The 22,522-nt window shown below is 40.2% G+C and overlaps 1 protein-coding gene across 4 annotated transcripts; it reads right to left on the bottom strand.

Annotated features, from left to right (window-relative positions):
• Nucleotides 1-1,852: 1,852 nt before the first annotated feature.
• LOC141093109 (uncharacterized) lies at nucleotides 1,853-22,100 on the bottom strand. 4 transcript variants are annotated; one of them, XM_073579586.1, is made up of 8 exons: nucleotides 21,980-22,100; nucleotides 21,802-21,906; nucleotides 21,550-21,714; nucleotides 21,341-21,463; nucleotides 20,722-21,049; nucleotides 15,972-16,029; nucleotides 5,240-6,056; nucleotides 1,853-2,886 (listed from the first exon to the last, which is right to left on the bottom strand). In XM_073579586.1, exons 3-5 carry the CDS (start codon nucleotides 21,569-21,571, stop codon nucleotides 20,946-20,948), a joined length of 249 nt encoding a protein of 82 aa, XP_073435687.1. In that variant the 5' UTR covers nucleotides 21,572-21,714; nucleotides 21,802-21,906; nucleotides 21,980-22,100; the 3' UTR covers nucleotides 1,853-2,886; nucleotides 5,240-6,056; nucleotides 15,972-16,029; nucleotides 20,722-20,945. The 4 variants fall into 4 exon arrangements, with proteins under 4 accessions (XP_073435687.1, XP_073435684.1, XP_073435686.1 ...); XM_073579583.1 differs by having other exon boundaries at nucleotides 1,853-6,056; XM_073579585.1 differs by having other exon boundaries at nucleotides 1,853-5,405.
• Between the last annotated feature and the right edge of the window lie 422 nt (nucleotides 22,101-22,522).

Here is a 22,522-nt window from a genome sequence, read left to right as displayed (position 1 = left end):
GAGAAATCCATTTCTCTGGTTCTGTTGGCGCTGGAACCGTGAAAAACATGGGCTATGAAGCTTAGTTGACACCTGTCGCAGAAACGTAACTTTCATATTTTTGTCATAAACTCGAAGCGTTTATGACCAAATGATCAGATTCTAATGGTAGTCTATGAGAGTAGCTAAGCACATTTTGGAGACAAAGAGACCCCCTGCTGTGAGGTGGGAAACCAGTCACTGGTAACTCAGGTTTCACTGAATGTATGTGTGTAGGCTGAGGGGAGGAGGGATGAAGGAGCTCACATTGAAGTTTCATGTTACAGTCAGACAGAGGGAGAAAAAGTTGCAGCTGTGACAGGGGGAAAAGAAGGGGGGGGTCAAACCCTCACCACTGACATAGCAGTGTTCAGTATGTGAATAGAAGAGTTTTGGAATGCTCCAGAAAATGTGATAGTCAGGGGAATCTTACATCATATTTTACATTATCGTTGCAGCCTCCCTCCCCGTGTGCTGTTGTCCTCGCTCTGCATGTCCTCCTGCCAGGTTGGGTCAGTTACTATATCATCCACCACCTCATCTTCCACTTCTGCACCCTGGTCCTCCTCCTGACTTTCTGGCAAATGTGTCTCATCATCGTCCACCTCTTGGGACATGTTCCCATCATCGCCTTCGTGTGACGTGTGACTGTGGCTGCTCAAATATTTGGGCTTTGTTACATGCGATCTCATCTTGCCCTGCTTCAAGAGGACCGGGTGAGAGTCCCGAATCAATAAATGGAAAAGTGAACAGCTCTTCAGAGTGTCCAAGTGTAGGATCAATTGTCTCCAGGCACTCAGCATGGTGGGAGGAAGGAGGATCAGGATGAGGAATATGCGGTCCAGACTCAAGGCTACTCAGACGTGACCGAGTGGAAGACAGGGTGGTGGTGAAAGTGGCAAAGTGTCTGGAAGCATTATCCACTATCAAACCAACAACCATTTGACACTTCTCTGGGTTCAATAGTGTTGTACTGCAGTCCCCTAATAATTCAGACAAGAAGGTTGGGCAAGAAGATGTGGGTGTTTGTTGTGGCACAATTTCAGCTTGGCCTCGGCCTCTGCATGCACCATCACCATCACATCCACTTCCCCATCAGTAGTAATGGGGCTCTATTACTCATCAAAAAGAAATCTGACAGGTGCCACGCCCCTATCAAAGTGTATCAAACACGCCCCTTTTATACAATTTGATATCAAATTGTTATAAAAGGGTTGTGTTTGATACACTTTTATATCAATTTGCTATAAATTTGATATAAAAGGTATCATAGGACAAAATATTTATATGTCCAATTATTTTCTCTTTTATAGGCCTTTTAATAAAGTAGAATAAAAGTAGAATAAAAGGGTCGTGATTGAATCACTTTTATATCAATTGCTATTGTTTGATATAAAAGGCTGTATTTGATAGGCTTTTATATGTCCAATAAGGGGTCCCTTTTATAGCCTTTTTATACTTTAATTAGTATCGATTCATTGGGCATATTATGTATATGTCCAATATTTTAGTAAAGGAAACAATTTATTTGAATTGTAAATAAAAATGAGAGAAGCCATTTTTATGAAAAATATAATAGTGTTTATTGAACAACAATCAAATACATTTTATAGTGTTTATTGAACAACACTCAAAATACATTTTTATAAAGCATTACATTTGACATTTACACTGTCATTTTAGAAGTACATTCAATGACATTTTATTTATCACACTGCCCTGCAGTTATTGATTTGACTATATATATATATATATATATATATATATATATATATATATTATACATACATATTATATATATATATATATATATATATATATATATATATATATATATATATTATACATACATACATACATCAAAAAAAGGGCAGCACTACCAAAATTAAATAGTTGGTGCATAACCTATTCAGCAGTGTCCAAACAGCCAAATTAACAAAAGTAAAAAAAATAGGCAGCACTCAAATTAAATGTGAAAAAAAGTGGATACTTTACTGATCCTCAAGTGGCAACGTTTCAACGGTGACCCGTCTTTATCAAGCAATGTGCTCATAGTCAGTACAAACTTAAATAGTAGTAACACATGTGTATACAATTTCAATAATTAATCTGTTTTACATATTCAAAATGGCCATTGCCATAGTAACATTTACAAGTGCTCCATACAACATATGTGCATATGTCCAAAGATCTAGATTACAAAGTGCAACAGTGCATATACAGTGCTTTAAAAAGACTCAGCTTGTCAATAAAAACGATCATGACGCAACTTATGAAGGTACTAAGGCTTATATAGTTAAAAAAATGGTATACTTTACTCATATCCATGCAGCTCTCTGTCACTGCTGGCAATTAGCTGTGGTCAGTGTTGTTGGTCGCTGCCCAGCTCCAACATGTGATTCATCACTGCAAGGCCGATCATTGCAGGATGCCTGAGCATGCTCACTAAACATACTGTTCAGAACCGCCATTTTACTTCAGGGCGCCACAGACCTTTTGCTGATTCCAGGCACAAATACATATATTAGTGCCTGGGGTTGCGGATTTACACCTGGAATGGTCACAAACCCTAGAGGCACCCACCAAGGTCACAATATGGTTGTGTTGCTGTTTTTACAAGAGATAACAACCTCACACAGTCTCTCTTTACAGCATTACCCAATCCTGAATACCCTTTCACCACCAGAGGTCACTCTCTATGCAGTTCCCATTCACTCTATTTCACACATACCAGGCAATAGTATACTGCAGTGAAATGGCCATGAAACTCATTCTATAGAAAAATGAAAAATTATATATTTTTACATAACGCCTTTTATTAAGTACCCTTCATAATCTTGTAGTCACTATCTTCACAGCATCATAGAACTGGAAAAAAAATAAAAAGGATATAATTATAAACATATCCATATATATTAAAATATCAATAGCACATACATCACACAGAAGTCAGGTTATATGGAAAGTTATAGCCAAAAAAGGTAAGTTTCTCAATACATATATACCTTAAAATCAACGTTTAATCCTGCCGGTTTTAATGTCCCCAATTCGTATATCCATCTCATTTTCAATTTTTTTTTTAAAACTTCCGTACGGTTCCCTCCTCGTCTATGTACCGGTACATAATCTATAATTCTAAATCTCAAATCTTTCTCTGTATGTCCTTGTTCATTAAAGTGCTTAGGGACAGGCAGATCTTTGCGTTTTTTCCGTATGTCGCACCTATGCTGATTTAACCGTGTCTTCAGATCACATGTTGTTTCTCCAATATAATAAAGTGGACATGGACATTGTAACATGTATATTACATAATCTGTGTTGCACGTTAAAAAATGTCTGATGTTTAACGTATGTCCTGTGCGAGGATTTTGGAATGTGGAGCCTTTAAGCATTAATGGGCAGTTTACACAAGATAAACAGGGAAAACAACCCTTCCGCTGAGTATTTGTTAAGAGTCAACTGCTTAGTTTGCTTTAATGACCCAATGTCTGCTTTAATCAATCTGTCACCCAGACTTCTACTCTTTCTATATGCAAGGATTGGGTTTTTTTTAAATTCCTCTATTTGTGGACACCCCTTATTCAGAATCGGCCAATGGTTCATTATAATTTTAGATATTTGTGGACTTTCTTCACAGAAATTACTTACAAAAGGAATTCTACTCATATTATCCCGTTTTTCTCCTCAAACAAATCTCTCCTTTCCACCTCATCTAGTCTCCTTTTCTGTTTAGCCAATATACTTTTGGGGTACCCCTCTGTACGAATTTTTTGCTCATATTGTCGACTGTCTCTGTTAGTTTTTCATCTCTGCTAACTATTCTCTTAGCACGTAGATATTGACTATATGGAATTGCATCCAGCATTTTTTGTGGGTGATGACTAGAATAATGGAGGAGGTTGTTTCGATCAGTCTTCTTGCAAAAAAGTTCAGTATCCAACTTCTCTCCATCCTTCCTTATCAACACATCCAAAAAGTTCAACTCTACTCTGGAGCATTCCATTGTAAATTTTATGGTTTCATTAATAGAGTTCAAAAAGTCAAAAAACTCTTGAAGCTCTTCACGTGATCCAGTCCAAGTCAGAAAAATATCGTCAATGTATCGCCACCATCCCCCTACTTTGGGGAAATGGGGCAACACATAGACGAATTTCTGCTCCAGAGCGGCCATCATGAGGTTTGCATATGAGGGGGCCATATTTGCCCCCATAGCTGTACCCCTTATTTGTTCATAATACTCATCACCGAACATAAAATAATTTTTTGTTAATACCAATTCCAAGAGGGACATGATCATCACTATGGCTTGATTAGTAAAATTGGTTCTGGACAAGGCTTCTTTTACCACCTCCAAACCTTCTTTATGGACAATAGATGTATACAGAGATGTTACATCAAATGATACTAGCCAATCACTTTCTCCCACTTTTAACTCCTTGACCTTCAAAAGAAAATCAGTGGTGTCTTTAACATAAGAAGTGGCCCTTTGTGCTAATGGATTCAAGATCTTATCCAGGTACACCCCAACGTGACTGAGCACTGAATCAGTCCCTGCCACAATGGGGCGCCCTGGAGGGTCTCGCATGGACTTGTGCACTTTCAGCAGAGTATAAAGTATAGGTGTCGTTGGAGTAATATGTAACAGAAAATCAAATATCTCTTTGTCAATCAATCCTTGCTCTAAAGCAGGTTTCACAATATTCCCAATATTTCTGATAATCTGGAACTTAGGATCTTGAGATAATTTCCTGTATACATCTTGATCACCTATCTGTCTCATTATTTCAGCCACATAATTTTCTTTATCCATGATCACCAGGGCTCCGCCCTTATCTGCCCTTTTTATAATAATTGTTTCATCATGGATTAATTCATTCATTGCTTTAACCTCCTCTGTTCTCAAATTTGGTTTAGTAAAACCCTCCATTCCTTTTGACCGCAGTGATTCAATATCTCGTGTAACTGCCTCAACAAATGTTTCTATTGCTGCAGAGCTATTTGGAGGTACAAATAGACTTTTCTTTTTCAAACCCAATTTTGCTATACATAATTCAGCCTCCTGACTTATCATATTTTTACTCTTATTATGAAACCATTCCTTTAACTTTACTGTTCTAAAAAACCTATTCAAATCAACTTTACAGTCAAACCAATCGACATGCGTAATCATACAGAAAGAGGGACCCTTATTCAAAAGTGACAGTTGTGAATCAGTCAATACCTTTTTGGATAAATTAATCACTAGTTCTGGTGGTTGGATCGTGTCACTGGTTTCGGTGATTGGTTGTAATTATTCTGTTTTCCGCCTCTTTTCTCTTTTTTCTCTTTTCCATTGTAGCCTTCCTCCTCTCCTTTTTGACCTTTTCCTTGAGGAGGATAATCTAATTCTGCTAGAAATAAACTTATGATTAGTTACGTTTTTTATACCCATCAACTGTCTTTTATAAGTCCTATTAATCCAGTGACCTCTTCTCCTCCATCTTAAATTGTCTTTCTGCCAATTATAGATGTTTCCTGTTTTATAATCTTCCGAATCACGGATCCACTTTTTTCGTTTATTATCCTCTAGTTCTATACGCATTTTATCAATTCTCCCCTTGATTACAGCAAAAAACGCCTTCCACTCTTCCTCTTTGATTTTACTTTTGATTTTTGCACATACATCATCCACTTTTTCTTGTAAAAGTTTGATCTCATCCTGTAAAAACTCCATGTTCAATAGCATAGTGTCCATTGCATATTTGTTAGAGATTTGAGTAAACCGTGTACAAAAAGGAACACTATTCATCATGAGATTAGGTCTAATGTTTGACCTCAGGCCTCTTGGGATCATACGTGCTTTATAATATTCGCCCAAGGCTGTTAGATGTAACTGTTGAGTGACAATTTTTTTCATGTCATTCTCATATACTCTTGAGATCCAAAATCGAGGGGGTATTCAAAAAGACCCCATCACCTCCTATGGCTCCAACAATCCTGTCTCCATCTTCCTCTGTGTATGTAAATGAAAAAGGATCTCTTATATTCTCCATTATCCACTACAAAATCAAGAAAAAAAATTAAAAAAAAAAAATATTTTTAAAATTTTTTTAAAAGTTTTTTTTCAAAAAAATTTTTGCAAAAAAAATTTGAAATAACGTGTGCACAACCCATAAGACAATAAATAAATCAAAAAAAGGGCAGCACTACCAAAATTAAATAGTTGGTGCAAAACCTATTCAGCAGTGTCCAAACAGCCAAATTAACAAAAGTAAAAAATAGGCAGCACTCAAATTAAATGTGAAAAAAAAGTGGATACTTTACTGATCCTCAAGTGGCAACATTTCAACGGTGACCCGTCTTTATCAAGCAATGTGCTCATAGTCAGTACAAACTTAAATAGTAGTAACACATGTGTATACAATTTCAATAATTAATCTGTTTTACATATTCAAAATGGCCATTGCCATAGTAACATTTACAAGTGCTCCATACAACATATGTGCATATGTCCAAAGATCTAGATTACAAAGTGCAACAGTGCATATACAGTGCTTTAAAAAGACTCAGCTTGTCAATAAAAACGATCATGACACAACTTATGAAGGTACTAAGGCTTATATAGTTAAAAAAAGGGTATACTTTACTCATATCCATGCAGCTCTCTGTCACTGCTGGCAATTAGCTGTGGTCAGTGTTGTTTGTCGCTGCCCAGCTCCAACATGTGATTCATCACTGCAAGGCTGATCATTGCAGGATGCCTGAGCATGCTCACTAAACATACTGTTCAGAACCGCCATTTTACTGATGCTGTGAAGATAGTGACTACAAGATTATGAAGGGTACTTAATAAAAGGCGTTATGTAAAAATATATATTTTTTCATTTTTCTATAGAATGAGTTTCATGGCCATTTCACTGCAGTATACTATTGCCTGGTATGTGTGAAATAGAGTGAATGGGAACTGCATAGAGAGTGACCTCTGGTGGTGAAAGGGTATTCAGGATTGGGTAATGCTGTAAAGAGAGACTGTGTGAGGTTGTTATCTCTTGTAAAAACAGCAACACAACCATATTGTCACCTTGGTGGGTGCCTCTAGGGTTTGTGACCATTCCAGGTGTAAATCCGCAACCCCAGGCACTAATATATGTATTTACATGGAATCAGCAAAAGGGCTGTGGCGCCCTGAAGTAAAATGGCGGTTCTGAACAGTAGGTTTAGTGAGCATGCTCAGGCATCCTGCAATGATCGGCCTTGCAGTGATGAATCACATGTTGGAGCTGGGCAGCGACCAACAACACTGACCACAGCTAATTGCCAGCAGTGACAGAGAGCTGCATGGATATGAGTAAAGTATACCATTTTTTTAACTATATAAGCCTTAGGCTAATTTCACACTTGCTTTTTTTTGCAGCGCGTTTTTCCTGCAAAAAAACGCATTGAAAAAACGCATACAAGCGCATACAAATGCTGCGTTTTTTTTCAAGCATTTTTATGAGCATGCATGAAAAAAACGCAGCGTTTTTATGCGTTTGTATGCATTTTTAGTGCGTTTTTACCGCGTTTGCGTTTTTTTCCAACATTAGGTGGCCCCTCACACTAACCCAAACCATGACTTTACTAACCCTAACCCTGACCCTGACCCTAACGCTGACCCTAACCCTTAACCAAACCATACTAACCCTAACCCTGACCCTAACCCTTAACCAAACCATACTAACCCTAACCCTGACCCTAACCCTTAACCAAACCATACTAACCCTAACCCTGACCCTAACCCTTAACCAAACCATACTAACCCTAACCCTGACCCTAACCCTATCCCTTAACCAAACCATACTAACCCTAGCTAACCCTAACCCTAGCCCTAAACCCCCTTAACTAACCCTAACCCAAACCCCTAAATTCCATTGTCCAACTAATGGTAAAAAAAAAAAAAACGCATGCGCAAAAAATGCATACATAAGCATGCCAATGCGCACATATGCGCACCCATAGACTTATAATGGGTGTCTTGCTGTAAAAAAACGCATTGCGCGCGCATGCGTTTTTTTGAGGCAAGTCGGACGCCCAAAAAATGCAACAGGATGCATTTTATGCGCCCGAGCAAATACCGCAAAAAAACGCATGCGCGGAAAAACGCGTACAAACGCATGTGTATGCGCACATAAGCGCATCCCATGCAAAGTATAGGGAAAAAAAACGCATGCGCTATTTAGCGCTAAAATACCGCGAAAAAAAACGCAAGTGTGAAACCAGCCTTAGTACCTTCATAAGTTGTGTCATGATCGTTTTTATTGACAAGCTGAGTCTTTTTAAAGCACTGTATATGCACTGTTGCACTTTGTAATCTAGATCTTTGGACATATGCACATATGTTGTATGGAGCACTTGTAAATGTTACTATGGCAATGGCCATTTTGAATATGTAAAACAGATTAATTATTGAAATTGTATACACATGTGTTACTACTATTTAAGTTTGTACTGACTATGAGCACATTGCTTGATAAAGACGGGTCACCGTTGAAACGTTGCCACTTGAGGATCAGTAAAGTATCCACTTTTTTTTCACATTTAATTTGAGTGCTGCCTATTTTTTTTACACATTATATATATATATATATATATATTTATATTACTACAGGACAGTATAAAGTGTTACAAAAAGCGTTACATTCATATATAACAATTTGTATATTTAATATTATTAATATATACATCATATTTCTTAAATAATAATTTAATGCATTACAATTGAACAGAACCGATGTTACATAGTGAGCCACATGGATTGTAGTAACGGAACAGTACTTTTTTTAGGCATCAGTGGACCTTGTGTGATACCTAATGGTGAGAAGTGTAAAGGACAGGTCGCCCGACTGGGGGTGGAAAGGGTTTGAGGATTATACATTCCATCAGTTTCATTCATGGGCATTTTTAATTTATCTAAATGTGCTCTAGAAGTGGAATTACCCACAACTGTGGATGGCATATTTAACTCGGCCAAAGCGTGCATAAATGTATTCCAGCCCCTTGGTAATTTACTGCCAGTTAGGGCATGGCTCTGAGTTGTGTTAAGCACCAAATCCAGCATATTAGAGCCGGGTATTACAGTACCTTTGAAAATAAACTCGCTTTTATCATTCCACGATGTAATATTTGTGTTTTGCAACATCTTGTTTAGTAGAAGTTCTGCATTCTTTTTATATCGTGGATTTACATGACTTACAATTTCATTGACAGCGGGACTTTTATCAACGGGTGAATTTGACAATTGTTGGTGATCAGATTCTGGAGTGTTAATGATCTTTACAGTTGATAGTTCCTTAGCATTTTGTTTAGCATGAACCAAGTATTTCTGCAGTACATCACTATATTTTTTAGTTTTCACGTCACCCGGCATGTCACGACACTGTAAAATCTCACTAATTTCACCATCAAGACGTTGGATAACGCTTTGGCGAATGTCTGTAATAGGGGGCTGAAGTTTGAATAGCTCCTACTTGGGAACAAGATACATTTTCTCGATATGTTCCATTATTTGCCGGTAAGCAGGCTTGTTATTATTGGGATTGCAAAGCCTAAAAGAGGACCTATAAAGCCACCAGTCTGCTTTAGTAGCTGCTTCTTTTTCTTTATAATAATAATAATAATAATAATAATAATAATAAATTTTATTTCTATAGCGCCGCCATATTCCGCAGCACTTTACATTTCAGAGGGGATTTGTACAGACAATAGACATTACAGCATAACAATAATCACATACAGCATAGATTATAACAAATACCAAGAGGAGTGAGGGCCCTGCTCGCAAGCTTACAGTCTATGAGGAAAGAGGTAGACACGAAAGGTGGGTGGTAACAGTTGCCTTGATTGTATGGACCAGCCATAATGTTAAATGTGCAACAGTACAGACACAGAGGGCTAATGGATGCATAAAGCATGTGGGAACATGATGCGGGGAACCTGGTTATGGTAAAACTTTTGGCTGTGCCACCCAGGGATAGATTAGGTTAATGTGTTGAAGCGATAGGCCAGTCTGAATAAATGCATTTTCAGGGCACGCTTAAAATTGTGGAGATTGGGGACTAATCATATTGACCTGGGAAGTGCATTCCAAAGAATTGACACAGCACGTGTAAAGTCTTGGAGATGGGAGTGGGAGGTTCTGATTAATGAGGATGCTAACCTCAGGTCATCAGCAGAGCGAAGGGCGCGGGTTGGGTGGTATACTGAAACAAGGGAGGAAATGTAGGGTGGTACTGAGCCATGAAGAGCTTTGTGGGTGAGGGTAATAAGTTTATACTGAATTCTGGAGTGGATGGGTAGCCAGTGTAATTACTGGCACAAGGTAGAGGCATCGGTGTAACGATTGGTGAGGAATATGATCCTGGCTGCAGCATTCAAGACAGATTGGAGAGGGGAGAGTTTGGCAAGAGGGAGACCGATTAGAAGAGAGTTACAATAGTCGAGATGAGAATGAATAAGAGAAACAGTAAGAGTTTTTGCAGAGTCAAAAGTAAGAAAAGGTCGAATTCTAGAGATGTTTTTGAGGTGCAGATGACAAGAGAGAGCCAGTGATCGAATGTGGGGGGCAAAAGAAAGCTCGGAGTCAAGTATGACCCCAAGACAGCGGGCATGTTGCTGGGGAGTAATAGTGGAAACACACACTGAAATGGCAATGTCAGGTATAGGTACGTTTGTAGAGGGAGGAAACACCAGGAGTTGTCTTTGACAGGTTCAGTTTCAGATATAGTGAGAACATGATGTTGGACACAGCATTTAGACAATTGCCAGTGTTTTCTAGAAAGGCTGGTGTGATGTCAGGAGAAGAAGCGTATAATTGGGTGTCATCAGCATAGAGATGGTACTGGAAACCAAATCTACTGATTGTTTGACCAATAGGGGCAGTGTACAAGGAGAAGAGGAGGGGGCCTAGAACCGATCCTTATGGAACCCTAACTGTAAGGGGAAGGTGAGAGGAGGAGGAACCCGCAAAAGATACAGTAAAGGAGCGGTCAGAGAGATAGGAGGAGAACCAGGAGAGAACGGTGTCCTTGAGGCCAATGGAATGGAGCATAGTGAGGAGGAGCTGATGATCCACAATATCGAATGCTGCAGAGAGATCCAAGAGATAATTCTCTGAGTTGGATACTCATGCTAATGCATGGAGTAATGACCATTTGATTTAGCTGTTAGTAGATCATTAGAGACTTTAGTGAGGGCTTTATGCTGTGAGATTTATTACTCATGGTTTTTATAGCTTTTCGCCACTTTTTTAGCATATTTTTTGTCGCTCTTTCAGAGGGATTCGACCTTTTAAGATGTTTAACGCAATCTCCCCAATAGCTGTAATTAAATCATGACTCGCATTGCACAAAATAGATTTTCTGATAGAAGGTGGTGCCTTCACCAGTGTTTTTAAGAGCTTCCAGTTACGACGTATTCTCTCTGACATCTTTACAACACTGTGGTTGCATTGTAGAATGTCTGATTTCATTTAAAATTCACTTTTTAGAAGTATTTTTCTTTTGAACATACACAGCCGGTAACGCTGGAGGAAACAGGCCCGTCCTCAAGCGAATGTCCTCAGAAGTATCGGCTCTTAAGTCTAGCAACAAATACCCATAAGGCTACTTTCACACATCAGGTTTTCGGCGTCAGGCGCGATCCGGCGTCGTGCCGGAATGCCGGATCCGGCAAATGTTTTGTAAAACCTGATGTGCCGGATCCGGTTTTCTGCCGGATCCGTCTTGTTCTTGACAGAAAAACCGGATCCGTCTCATCCGGTTCATCCGTTTTTCTATCCGTTTTTCGACGGATTACGCCGGATCTGGTTTTTAAAATTGACCCTTGTGGCCTTCCGAACGGGATTGGCTACTGGAAAACTATATATAGCATGTTCCTACAGCCCTTCTTTGACAGGTTGTAGAGGAGAAAGTGCAGGTTGGAGAGAAGAGCAAGTTACTGGCGAAGATGGATGTTGTCATTGGAAATATTACCACTAGAAGTTCTGTGACGGTTTCAGTAATGAGGGATAATTTTGCACTATACTTTATGTCACCTCAAGGCAGAGTACACTGGCAGGATGACAGAGTGTGAAAGATTTGTGCCCTAACCAAACTTGTGTACCTTCTGGACCAACAGTATATACCTTTGCCAACCAAAGTTGGCTATCTTGTCATGGTCTTACTATTTTTAGCTTTAGGCCACAGGTGTGTACCTGGTTGTGTTTTATGCAAAGTATTTCACCTTTTAACAAAAGTTGTGTACATTGTTAGGAAATCACCAACAATAAACACAACTTTTCAGGTGAAATACTTTGCTTCAAACACAACCAGGAACACAACTGTGGCAAAAAGCTAAAATTTACCCACAGTTATATACCTGGTTTTGAATACCTTTTTACCTTTTAAATACCCTGTATTTAACCTTTTTTTTAAACATATTTTGCCGCAGAAAGAAATGACAGACAACCAGTGTAAACAATAATTTAACTTTTATTTAAAATATTTTTTTTTGTGTAAACTGTTTTTAAAGTTAAAAAAACTTTTTTAATAAAGGTTTGAAACCAACCAAATGGGCATTTTTATTACAAAAAAACATTATAACTCGGTGTAGTGTGGGGTGGAAATACTGCTGGAGGGGCTGCGGGACACTTCGACAATGGGAGTGTGGAGAGAGGACTGGGATCGTGGTGGGGAAGGAACAGTTAGAGGTGATGGTGTGGAAAAAGCTACAGAATGGGTGGACATGTGGGAGGCAGAAGAGGTGGTGGGCGGTGGAGTGGAGGGTTGGGCAGGGACTGTAGGAGCAGATGATGTTGATGGAAAGTTGTATGGGGAAGGAGTTTGGTACGGGGAAGGAGTTTGGTACGGGGAAGGAGTTTGGTACGGGGAAGGAGTTTGGTACGGGGAAGGAGTTTGGTACGGGGAAGGAGTTTGGTACGGGGAAGGAGTTTGGTACGGGGAAGGTTGCTGGAAGTGGGGAGATGTCTGGTACTGGGGAGGTTGCTGGTACTGGGAAGGTTGCTGGTACTGGTGAGGTTGCTGGTATGTAATAGGAGGGGGAGGATGGAAAGTGTCTGGAGGGGGTGCAGATGTAATAGGAGGGGGAGGATGGAAAGTGGCTGGAGGGGGTGCAGATGTAATAGGAGGGGGAGGATGGAAAGTGGCTGGAGGGGGTGCAGGTGGAGGAACTACAGTGGTGGGAGGTGGAGGTTGGGAGGTAACCTGCTGTAGAGCACCGTGGCACGAATGCATTACATGCATCTGCTGGGTAGGAGATAGTGTTGCCATGCGCTCCACAACAGACCTGAAAAAGGTGTGGTTTGGCGAAGATCTTGCTTCTGAATGCATGGTTTGCAGAAGTGTCTTCACCTCCAGAATGCTGGAGTTGATCTGCTGAAAGCCTCCGGAGATTTGCTCTGACAAGACTTTTAGACAGTTCTGGAAAGATGCATTCAGATGCAAGAACTCTGGCGCATAACTCTTTTCCTGACCCCTCTGCCGCTGCCGCCCAGTACCCGCAGGTGTACTAGAGGTGGCAGGGGCAGAAGGGTGGGGTAAAGGGAAAGCGATCTCCTCACCAGCAGCTTCATGTAATGTAGGCGGCCACGATGCTCCTGTGCTGGTGGATGGGACAGATGGGTCGAATGTGTGGGAAGGCTGGGAAGGTGCAGATGTACCGGGGCGGTCGAAGTGTCCCTCGGTGCCGGTCTCCTCAGGGATCGCCTCAGAAGGGTCCAATCGTGCAGGCTCCCGAGTGCTGCTCACCGTGCTGTGGAATAAAGAGAAAAAAAACAATTAAAATACTGACATGGTATGGCCCTGGCTGAAAAAAAAAAAGTTACATCTAACATTTTTTTTCCACATGTGGTGTGTAATATTTACCTTCTAGTGACCATTGTTTCCCGGAGGAACGACAGGGCTTGTGCATACTTGTACTTGCTCCTGCGTCCTCCAGATCCACTCGGGGCCCGCATCTCTTTATTGAACTCCTTCTTGAAACGATCCCTCACAGACCGCCACCGATTCACAATTCTGTTCCCTGAAACGAGAAAGGAGTGGTTAGTATACAACATCAGTGTTTCACAAACTCCAGTCCTCATGGTCCCCAGGGGTCATGTTTTCAGGATTTCCATAGTAAATAGAAATCCTGAACACATGATCCGTGGGGACCACGAGGACTGGAGTTCGGGAAACACTGGTTTACATCAAGCAACCGGTACTGTATATACTTACGCTCTTTAATCTGGGCCCGAACATCGAGGTCCTCCCAGCGGCCCACAAGGAGCGAACAGATTTCCTCCCAGAGTCGTCGGGTAACGATAAGGTCAGCGTGGCGGCGGTCAGCCATATTCCAGAGCGGCTCCCTTTCTCTGACGAGATCGATGAGGTGGTCCACATCGAGTCCTCCATCCTCACCGTCAGAGTCGGGAGCACGCTGTGAAGGCTGTTAAAGAAAAAGACAAAAATAACATAATTAGCCTCCACAAAAGAAATGAAATAAAAAGTGCAAAAAAACAAAGCAAAAATATTTATACTTACATGCTGGTGACCGCCGCGTTGCTGTCGCCGACGACCCTGGGAGGCACTGCGAGGACCTCTTGGCCGAGCACCAGATTGGGAAGACTAGAGAAGAAAACAAAAAATGTTATGTCTTTGGATGTAGGCATTTGTTTGCTGTGTGTGGTCTGCAGAACATTGTTTTCTATGTGTTGTGTGTAGTGTGATGTTGTGTTTCTGCGTTTGATGCAAAAAACTTACCAATTGTGAGCCCACTCCAAGTGTCTGTCCACGCCTTCCTTCTTCTTCTGGGAGCTCCTCTTCATCTTGTGAATCCTGTTTTGAAATAAAAGGCAATGAATAGACATATATTACAGAGATGATGGATTTTGGAAATAAAAACTTACCGTCAAACGCTGACGATGCGAGGGAGGGCTCCCAGAAGATGATGTGCTGTCTTCCTGGTGGCCACACTCCATGCCTGTGGGTGGTGTTCCAGCTGCTGCCATTGCTGCTGCATCTATTGGGCGGCTGTTGAATAAAGAGAAACAAAGGGCCAATGAATATCTTGATATTCAATAGCCCTAGTTTGGAGGAATGGGGGATTTGATAATTACTGTCTCTCATCTGCTGCTGGCCTCCCCTCCTCAGCATGTTCCATTTGCTGCTCCATTTGGGGTGGTGGTGGTGCTGATGTGGTCTCCTGCCTTCTCCTGCTGCGCTTGGTTGCTTTCTTGGGTGGCATGTTGGGTGTGGCTGTGGGTCCCACTGTCTTGCTTTTATATATGTCTTGTGGGCAGAGCTACTGAGCATGCTCAGACCAAAAAAAACGGATCCGGCCACCGGATCCGGCTTTCGCCGGATCAGGCGCATTGCGGCGCTCATAGGCTTTCATTGTGTGAAAAAGCCGGACGCGCCGGATCCGGCGTGTCCGACTTTTTCGCCGGAGACAAAAAACGTTACAGTAGCCGTTTTTTCCAGACGCCGGATCGCGACACATTGCCGGATCTGGCGAAAACCGGATGAAACGCATGGCCATCCGGCGCGATCCGGCGCAAATGCAAGTCAATGGGGGGGAAACCGGATCCGGCATTGCATTTCGCCGGATCCGGTTTCTGTCAAAAGCGCCAGATCGCGCCTGACGGCGAAAACCTGATGTGTGAAAGAGGCCTAAGGCACCCGTGTGGCATCCTCAAAAGCTTCTAAGAAATAGCATGTTTTTCCTGGATACATTTGTCGCGCTAGTGTTACAATTTGCAATTTATCCCGAGGGTTATTAAAAAGGACCATGTACTTTGTGTTTAAATTTATCGTGCGGCTTTTCTTTCCTTGACAAAATATGTTTTGTACCAGGTAGAAAATGCTGAGATTTCTGTGGTGGACATACTTGGTAAATGCTTTTTCTATTTCGCAGTTACCACTAGCCTTCTCCATGAGATCGTCAACAATAGTCAAATTTACCTTTTCAGGAGGGAATAATTCATCATCTACGAATGTATGCGGCAGACCCTCCACAAATCTGATGAAGGGAAAAGAAAGAGATTTCATCATATAGTTTCTGCCAGCAGGCATAAAACCAAACAATATTATCAGGTTTATGAGAAAAATGAGTGTCAATATTATGTAACAATTGTTTTACAAAGTAACTTTTTCCAGAATTAGACGGTCCTGCTAGAATACACGAGAATGGATGTTGTAGACGTGGGTCCATCACGAGTCACAATTAATATCCAAATGGTACGGTGGTAAAATCGTCTAATAGTCTGCGCTTTGTGTAAACACACTTTTGGGTTTTTCGAAGAGGTCTTGTTTCAACGGACCAGAATTTTTTATTTTTCACAATGCCGGGCTGCTCGACGATAATACGTTTTTGTGTTTCAGAATCAGAATTTCGCGGGTAGTCCAGAACAAGATCTTTTAGACTGCTGAAATTAATTGATTGAGCATTACCAACATTTAATGTTATTCGCTTCACTTTTAAGACAGTTTTACCGGTGTTGAGTTTGTATCCGTAGGTCTTTGGTCCAGCAGATACAAACTCAGTGATGTAAGTGTCATCAGGTATCTCACTGGTCAATTCCCCCAGGTAATCACCTAAAGGAGGACTCCACTCGCCTTCTCTCTGCACAAAGATAACAGAATCAGTATCGTGATAAAGGCACCTTTCCTGCAGCCTGTCCAGCAGAGAGTAAAGCTCTAGTCTAGCATACGCTGTTGTAAAACAGGCTATAAAAATGTTTGTGTTCTTGTTGATGGTGTGGTGTCCTTCTGTATATTTCCAATCAATTGTTGCGGTTTCATCATCAATAAAATGCAACATCGAAACGTCGTAATACGGTAAAAAAAATGTTGAAACAGTTCATCATGATTGCTAATAATGCTGGTACATGGTAAATTAGATTTCTGAGCAAACTTTCCCCATAAAGAATTTAAGAAAAGTTTGGAGATCTGTCTCTTAGCAGGGTTCTCTCCTATATTTTCAGAGCGTAATTGCACCCCTTCTTTGTCAAGAAAGGAATCAATGTACTGTTGTTTCTTACTGTCATCAGTGCACCAGCTAGGATAACCTGATGCCTCCTGCTTATCCCCAAGATGTAATTTAATGTACCGAGAAAACAGGCGATCACTGGTTTTAGGAAAATCTCAAATTTCATAGATGTGGGCTATCCTATAACCGTTCTCTATGGCCATCTCAAGCTCTATAGTGCACCATGTACCTGTCAGAGCCCGCTCTTCATCACTATGTGTACATTCCTCTGTCTGCGAATTTACAGAGCATGTGTAGCATAGAGGAAACAACTTTTTGTTGAGTTTTACCGGTAGAACAGGAAAAAATAAATCCCTCGGAGGGTAGACCTTGACTTTGGCAATACCAAAGTAATTTTTAATGAACCCAAAACCCTCATAGATAATGTGTGGATGACCAACGGGGTATGTTTTAGTTTTGTTTACAAAGGGATACAGGCTGGTGAAATCATAGTAATGTAGTGTCTCCCCAGGTTTCAGTTGGTGATAAAGTTTAATGGCATTAGTACGTCCCCCATAAAGAGCATCACAGGGATCTAAAGGGGTAGGGAATTCCATTTGGAGAAGAAATGATTGAAGATTAGAATCTTATTGAATCATTTCATTTCATTCATGCTTCCACAGTACTCTCACTGTGTAGCCACACCACTGCAGGTAACGTTTTTTAGCTAAAAAGGCATAATATAATTGACCATAGGAGGTGTTTGTGACCTTATTTGCATCGTATTCATTATAGCAGATTGGGCACCCATGATAAAAGCACCCCTGAAATTCGAATGCAATATGTCTGTCGTTAACATAGGCATAACCGTCTAAAAAATATTTCCCAACTCGTTTTTCACCCCCTCTTAAAGCATGTTGGATTACTATGTTCTCTGTGTGGGATACATACATGAGCCACTGTATAGCGGGTGTTGAAAAGCGTTTTTTTGTCTTGTGATAATTATCAGCCGGTAAAATGGCAATGGTCTTTTTTGGAAGAAATTTAAACCTGTACATTGACATACATACAGATGCAAGGGTTACGAGTTGAAAAGGATCAACACATCTGGACACTTCAATTTTTTTCTTTTCTCACTTACAGTATATTTTAACATTTTTCTGGGTCATTTCCATGACACGCTCCCTGTAAAGTTCACATGAGTGTCTCAGAATCTCAACATCTTGTTTGCAGTAAGACTTTAGTTCAGAATTAAAGTCAAAAGTTGTATTTTCCTGCGTCTCATACCACTCCATGAATTCCCCTTTCTCACTAGGTGACATGTACTCTACCCCATAATATTTTACAGCTGGTAGGGGACCCACATAGTTTTGATTTTCTTCGGTGTTAAAAAAGTGGGGGAAATGTCCTTTTGAACCTGAGAATCCCATAGCCTGCGACATCTTACTAAGTTTCATCGGTATGAAATTTAGGGAGTCAATAAACCTCAGTTCCAAATCAGGCAGCGTTACACACAAGAGACGGCCGCCTCGGGATATCAATTTCACACAGAGTTTTTCAGAAATCAGTTCCTTAACAATAAAGTATGCATCGTATCTTCCAGCATTGTGGGCTATAAACGTATATCCAGAAAATTTACCGGCTGTAAAGAATTGCACAAAATCATGAGTTGCTGATTTACCTTCAAACTCCCAGGAGGGGCTACCATACAGCGTTGCAGCATGAATATAATTTGGGATGTGAGTACCTGTCTCCTGCATACATTCAAAGTCATAAAATATATATTGATCTGTTGCCTCCTTTGGTACATACCGGCGCATTTAACAAAGGTGCACATCAAATTTATTTAAACGTCTGTGACAGACAGGACAACGCAATCCTTTACATTTATGTTCAGAATCACTTTCTCTGGGGACAAAATGACGACATTTATCGCAAAATATTTTAAGTCTGCAGAATGTTGGATTATCTGCAGATAAATGAGTGTGCTGATCTAAGCACTCACTGGACCGACAAAACACACGACAAATTGGACAGCGAGGTGGCTGATCTGTGTCGGTTCTCTCCACACAACTCTCTCTTTGACAAGCCTTGCAAAAATATTGACACGAATGATTAAATTTGTGATGAAACAACGAATTGCATCTTTCACAAAAGTAATCCGTGCCGATAAATCCCTTCATATTTTTGATACCGTAGTAGTGATTATCATGATGCAATATGAAAATAGTTCTAGCACTAGGGGTATTACCTGTTTGAAAATATCGCCAGTCGCCCTGACTGTAGTATAATACTTTAATGTTGATATCCAGATGTTTCTCAAAAGCTTCAATATCACTAAAACTTATAAGTTGGTCCACAGGGATAGCCAGGGCCGCGTGTATGGATTTAGCACGATTCAGTAAAACTGTATCACCAACATCAGTGTCGGTGATCAGGGAGCACACGCTAGCTGCAAAGCACAGATTTGTGTTGTAATTATTATAGTCATAAAACCAGCGTTTCTTTTGCTTAATGATTTGACTACTCGCTATAGATTTCAGACTTTTTTAATGCCTCCGCGTCTGTTTTTAATAATTGTTACGACTAATTTCAGGGAGCTGTTTGCTAAGCATTCAGCATTGCTTTGCAATGTTCGAGCTGCGGCATTTAAGAATGCTTCAGAACTAAAATCCTCCCTTGTCTGTTTTGTAGTGAAAATGGGATCTAACGTGTCACCGCCTTCAAGCCTTAACTGAACAAAGTCTCCAGGATCAATGTCTCTGATGACTCTGTCCAGTAAAGACTGAATGGCTCCATGCACGATGTTTAGGGCCTCTACAAATGATTGAATGCGGTCTAAATTTACAAATCTGAAATGATCAATATACATGCGAGCATTGAAATTGCGGACATCTCTTTGATGGTGATAAAAATGTTGTAAAAATACTGAATGATCTACGTCCTGTACATTATCATCAACATGACCATCAGATGCATCATCATGTCCATTTTCATCTACGTCCCGTACATTTTCATCAACATGACCATCAGCTGCAACATCATGTATATTTTCAGCCTGTGTTTCAAGAGGCTCAAAGCTTTGAGCGATTGGAGACACATTTGTACTAACACCCCTAGGGGGATCATGGCTGTGAAACGAGGGACTCTGTGCATGTATCAACAGCTGAGGGTTTTGTGCAGTTATCGGTCTGTGAGTTGACTCTCGCAAGCTTCTAGCTGCTAGTGAACGTCTTGCACTAACCAACAGCCTTCGAGCTCGTTTAATTGTTCTCGATCTATAACCCCTTTGTGGAGATATTTTAGACAACTTCTGCAGACCATAACCAACCAAGCCTAGTCACATTGAATTATTTTTATTTGATTTCACAAAGACTGATGGACCATCTGCAGTCTCTTTGGAACGCATATAGCTCATCAACAATGTCAGGTGTTGGGGCCGCAGTTTGTAACCTTTCATAAGTGTCACAGAAATATTTAAGTTGAATAATAGTGTTTTTGTAATTTAGGTACTGAGGTGCCATATCATGAAACACCTTATATACTGTTCTTCAGGCCACCTGGGGGTAATTGGGGTATTGTGTACTTTTTATTTTTTACTTGCCCTCTGGGTCTGGGTTGATACGGTTAGTCTCTTTAAAGGATTTACAATTGCAAATTCATTAGACGTTCCTGCAAAAGTAATATCTGCAGGGTGTATAGTATGACACACACGTATATTGTCCAGATTAGAAGTCTTCTTACCCTCAGCAAGCTGATCAATTTCTCTGTTGATGGCTTCACGTTCAGCTTGTGGCACACTGTCCGCGGAAATGATTGAATGTGTAATATTGGACGCAGCTGAGTCGGTGATATATTTTCGGGCTGAAGACTTCGGTCCCACCTTCCTAGGTTGCTTGGGTTTCACAGGACTTTCTTCATCCGACAGAACAATGATTGGTGAAAGCGGAGTTGATCTCACAGCCGGATTAACTCTTTGTGGGGGGGATCTGCGTTGGTCCGTAAGTATGCTCCTGCAGTACTTGAGGCTGCAGCAATGGCTGTGCATCTTTTTTTAGCATATTCTTTGTATCTAAAAGAAAAAAGTTACATGTCAGTTATCCATGAAGCTTGAGTAACAATGGAAATGTTACATGTGCCAGATAGTCAAGAAACACATAAGTGTTTGTATAAAGATAGTATTTTAGGTTGTACCCCTTATGAGCAGGGGCATCATTAATTTTGCTTTAATTATTGTTTTGATAGCTGTTACTTATGACTGGATGTATAGGAATAACTGAATTATAAATCTCTGCAGAATATGTAAGCTCTATATAAATAAAGATTATTATCATTATTACAGAAAAACTAAATATATACTTACAAGAATGTTCTGGGTATTGGTCTTCTGCCAGCTCTGGGTTCATAGTCGTGTCACTATTCACCGTCAGTGGGCTGGATGCATTTTCATTTGAATATAGCATTTTTCTGGCCGCTCGTTTATCAGCTGTAAATAAAATAAAACTATTACACAGTCCTGAACTAATTTTCTTCACGGTACTGATTATCTATTGTTTTTCAAGCTCACATTACCTTTTCGAATCAGCAGCTCCATATTTTTTGGTTTCCCGCTAGGCCTGATAGAAACCCTGGGAGCCCTAATCTTGAGCGATGCGTTTCGTGGTTTCTGTGGCTTTTTAGGACTGTTAGAAACCACTGGCCCACCAACATTATAGTATTCTTTCAAGTGTTGGTTACCTGTATAAGAAATTAGGGGAAATTTCATCCCTGCATACATACGGGCTCTTTTTTCAAAGAGATTTTACTTTTTCCATATGTTCTCACCTTTTTCATATGTTTGTCACCTCCGCAGCGGAGTCGCCAGATTTACAGGCTCTTCAGTAACATGACTGTTTTCTTGCTTATCGGCCGCTTGCAGCATCTCAGCATCTGTATGAGAAATTGTATTTAGTTTCACATCTACATATGATTAAAGCAGTTATTATACAAATATACAGCTTACCAGTGATAAGATAATGTGAAATTGCAGAGCTTGTTTCTCCGCCAGCATTAAAAGGCACTCCTGCATTTATGGAATCCAAATCCAAAGTCTGATACACCTCAGAATAGTCGGGCCCAATATAGACTCTTCTTAAAAAGAATGAAATATTATATAATTAATATACAAAACAAATCTTTAATCAGAATGTCTAACACTCAGTTCATTATATTCAATATAAGACCTACCTAGATGATCGAATTGTGTGCTCGTAAGAAGAGGCTCGGGTTGTTCAAAATCGAAGGTTTCCATCTTAACTAAAATGATTAAAAGTGTGAATACTATTATACTTTTAAAATTATTAACTATAACTATGCGGCGGAAAGTACTATAATATAAAATTATAATCTAAGTCTATGCCGAAGAAATACATTTTATATACTATATGATAAATGATACAAAAGGCAAATAAAATTCTAGGCGAACATCAATTAAATAATTATACATCAAATAAATACTGTATTAAATATCTAAATTTCTTCTAAATGAGTAAATCTATTCTAAGGA

Source organism: Dendrobates tinctorius, unplaced genomic scaffold (assembly GCF_039654945.1).
Source record: "Dendrobates tinctorius isolate UK_male_01 unplaced genomic scaffold, ASM3965494v1 ptg000062l, whole genome shotgun sequence".
NCBI lineage: Eukaryota > Metazoa > Chordata > Amphibia > Anura > Dendrobatidae > Dendrobates > Dendrobates tinctorius.
Note: the sequence above shows the minus strand (reverse complement) of the source record. Positions and strands in the feature narration are given on the sequence as shown.

Coding starts and splice junctions, on each gene's coding strand:
- LOC141093109 (XM_073579584.1), bottom strand. CDS start 5,188: ATGATTACGCATGTCGATTGGTTTGACTGTAAAGTTGATTTGAATAGG.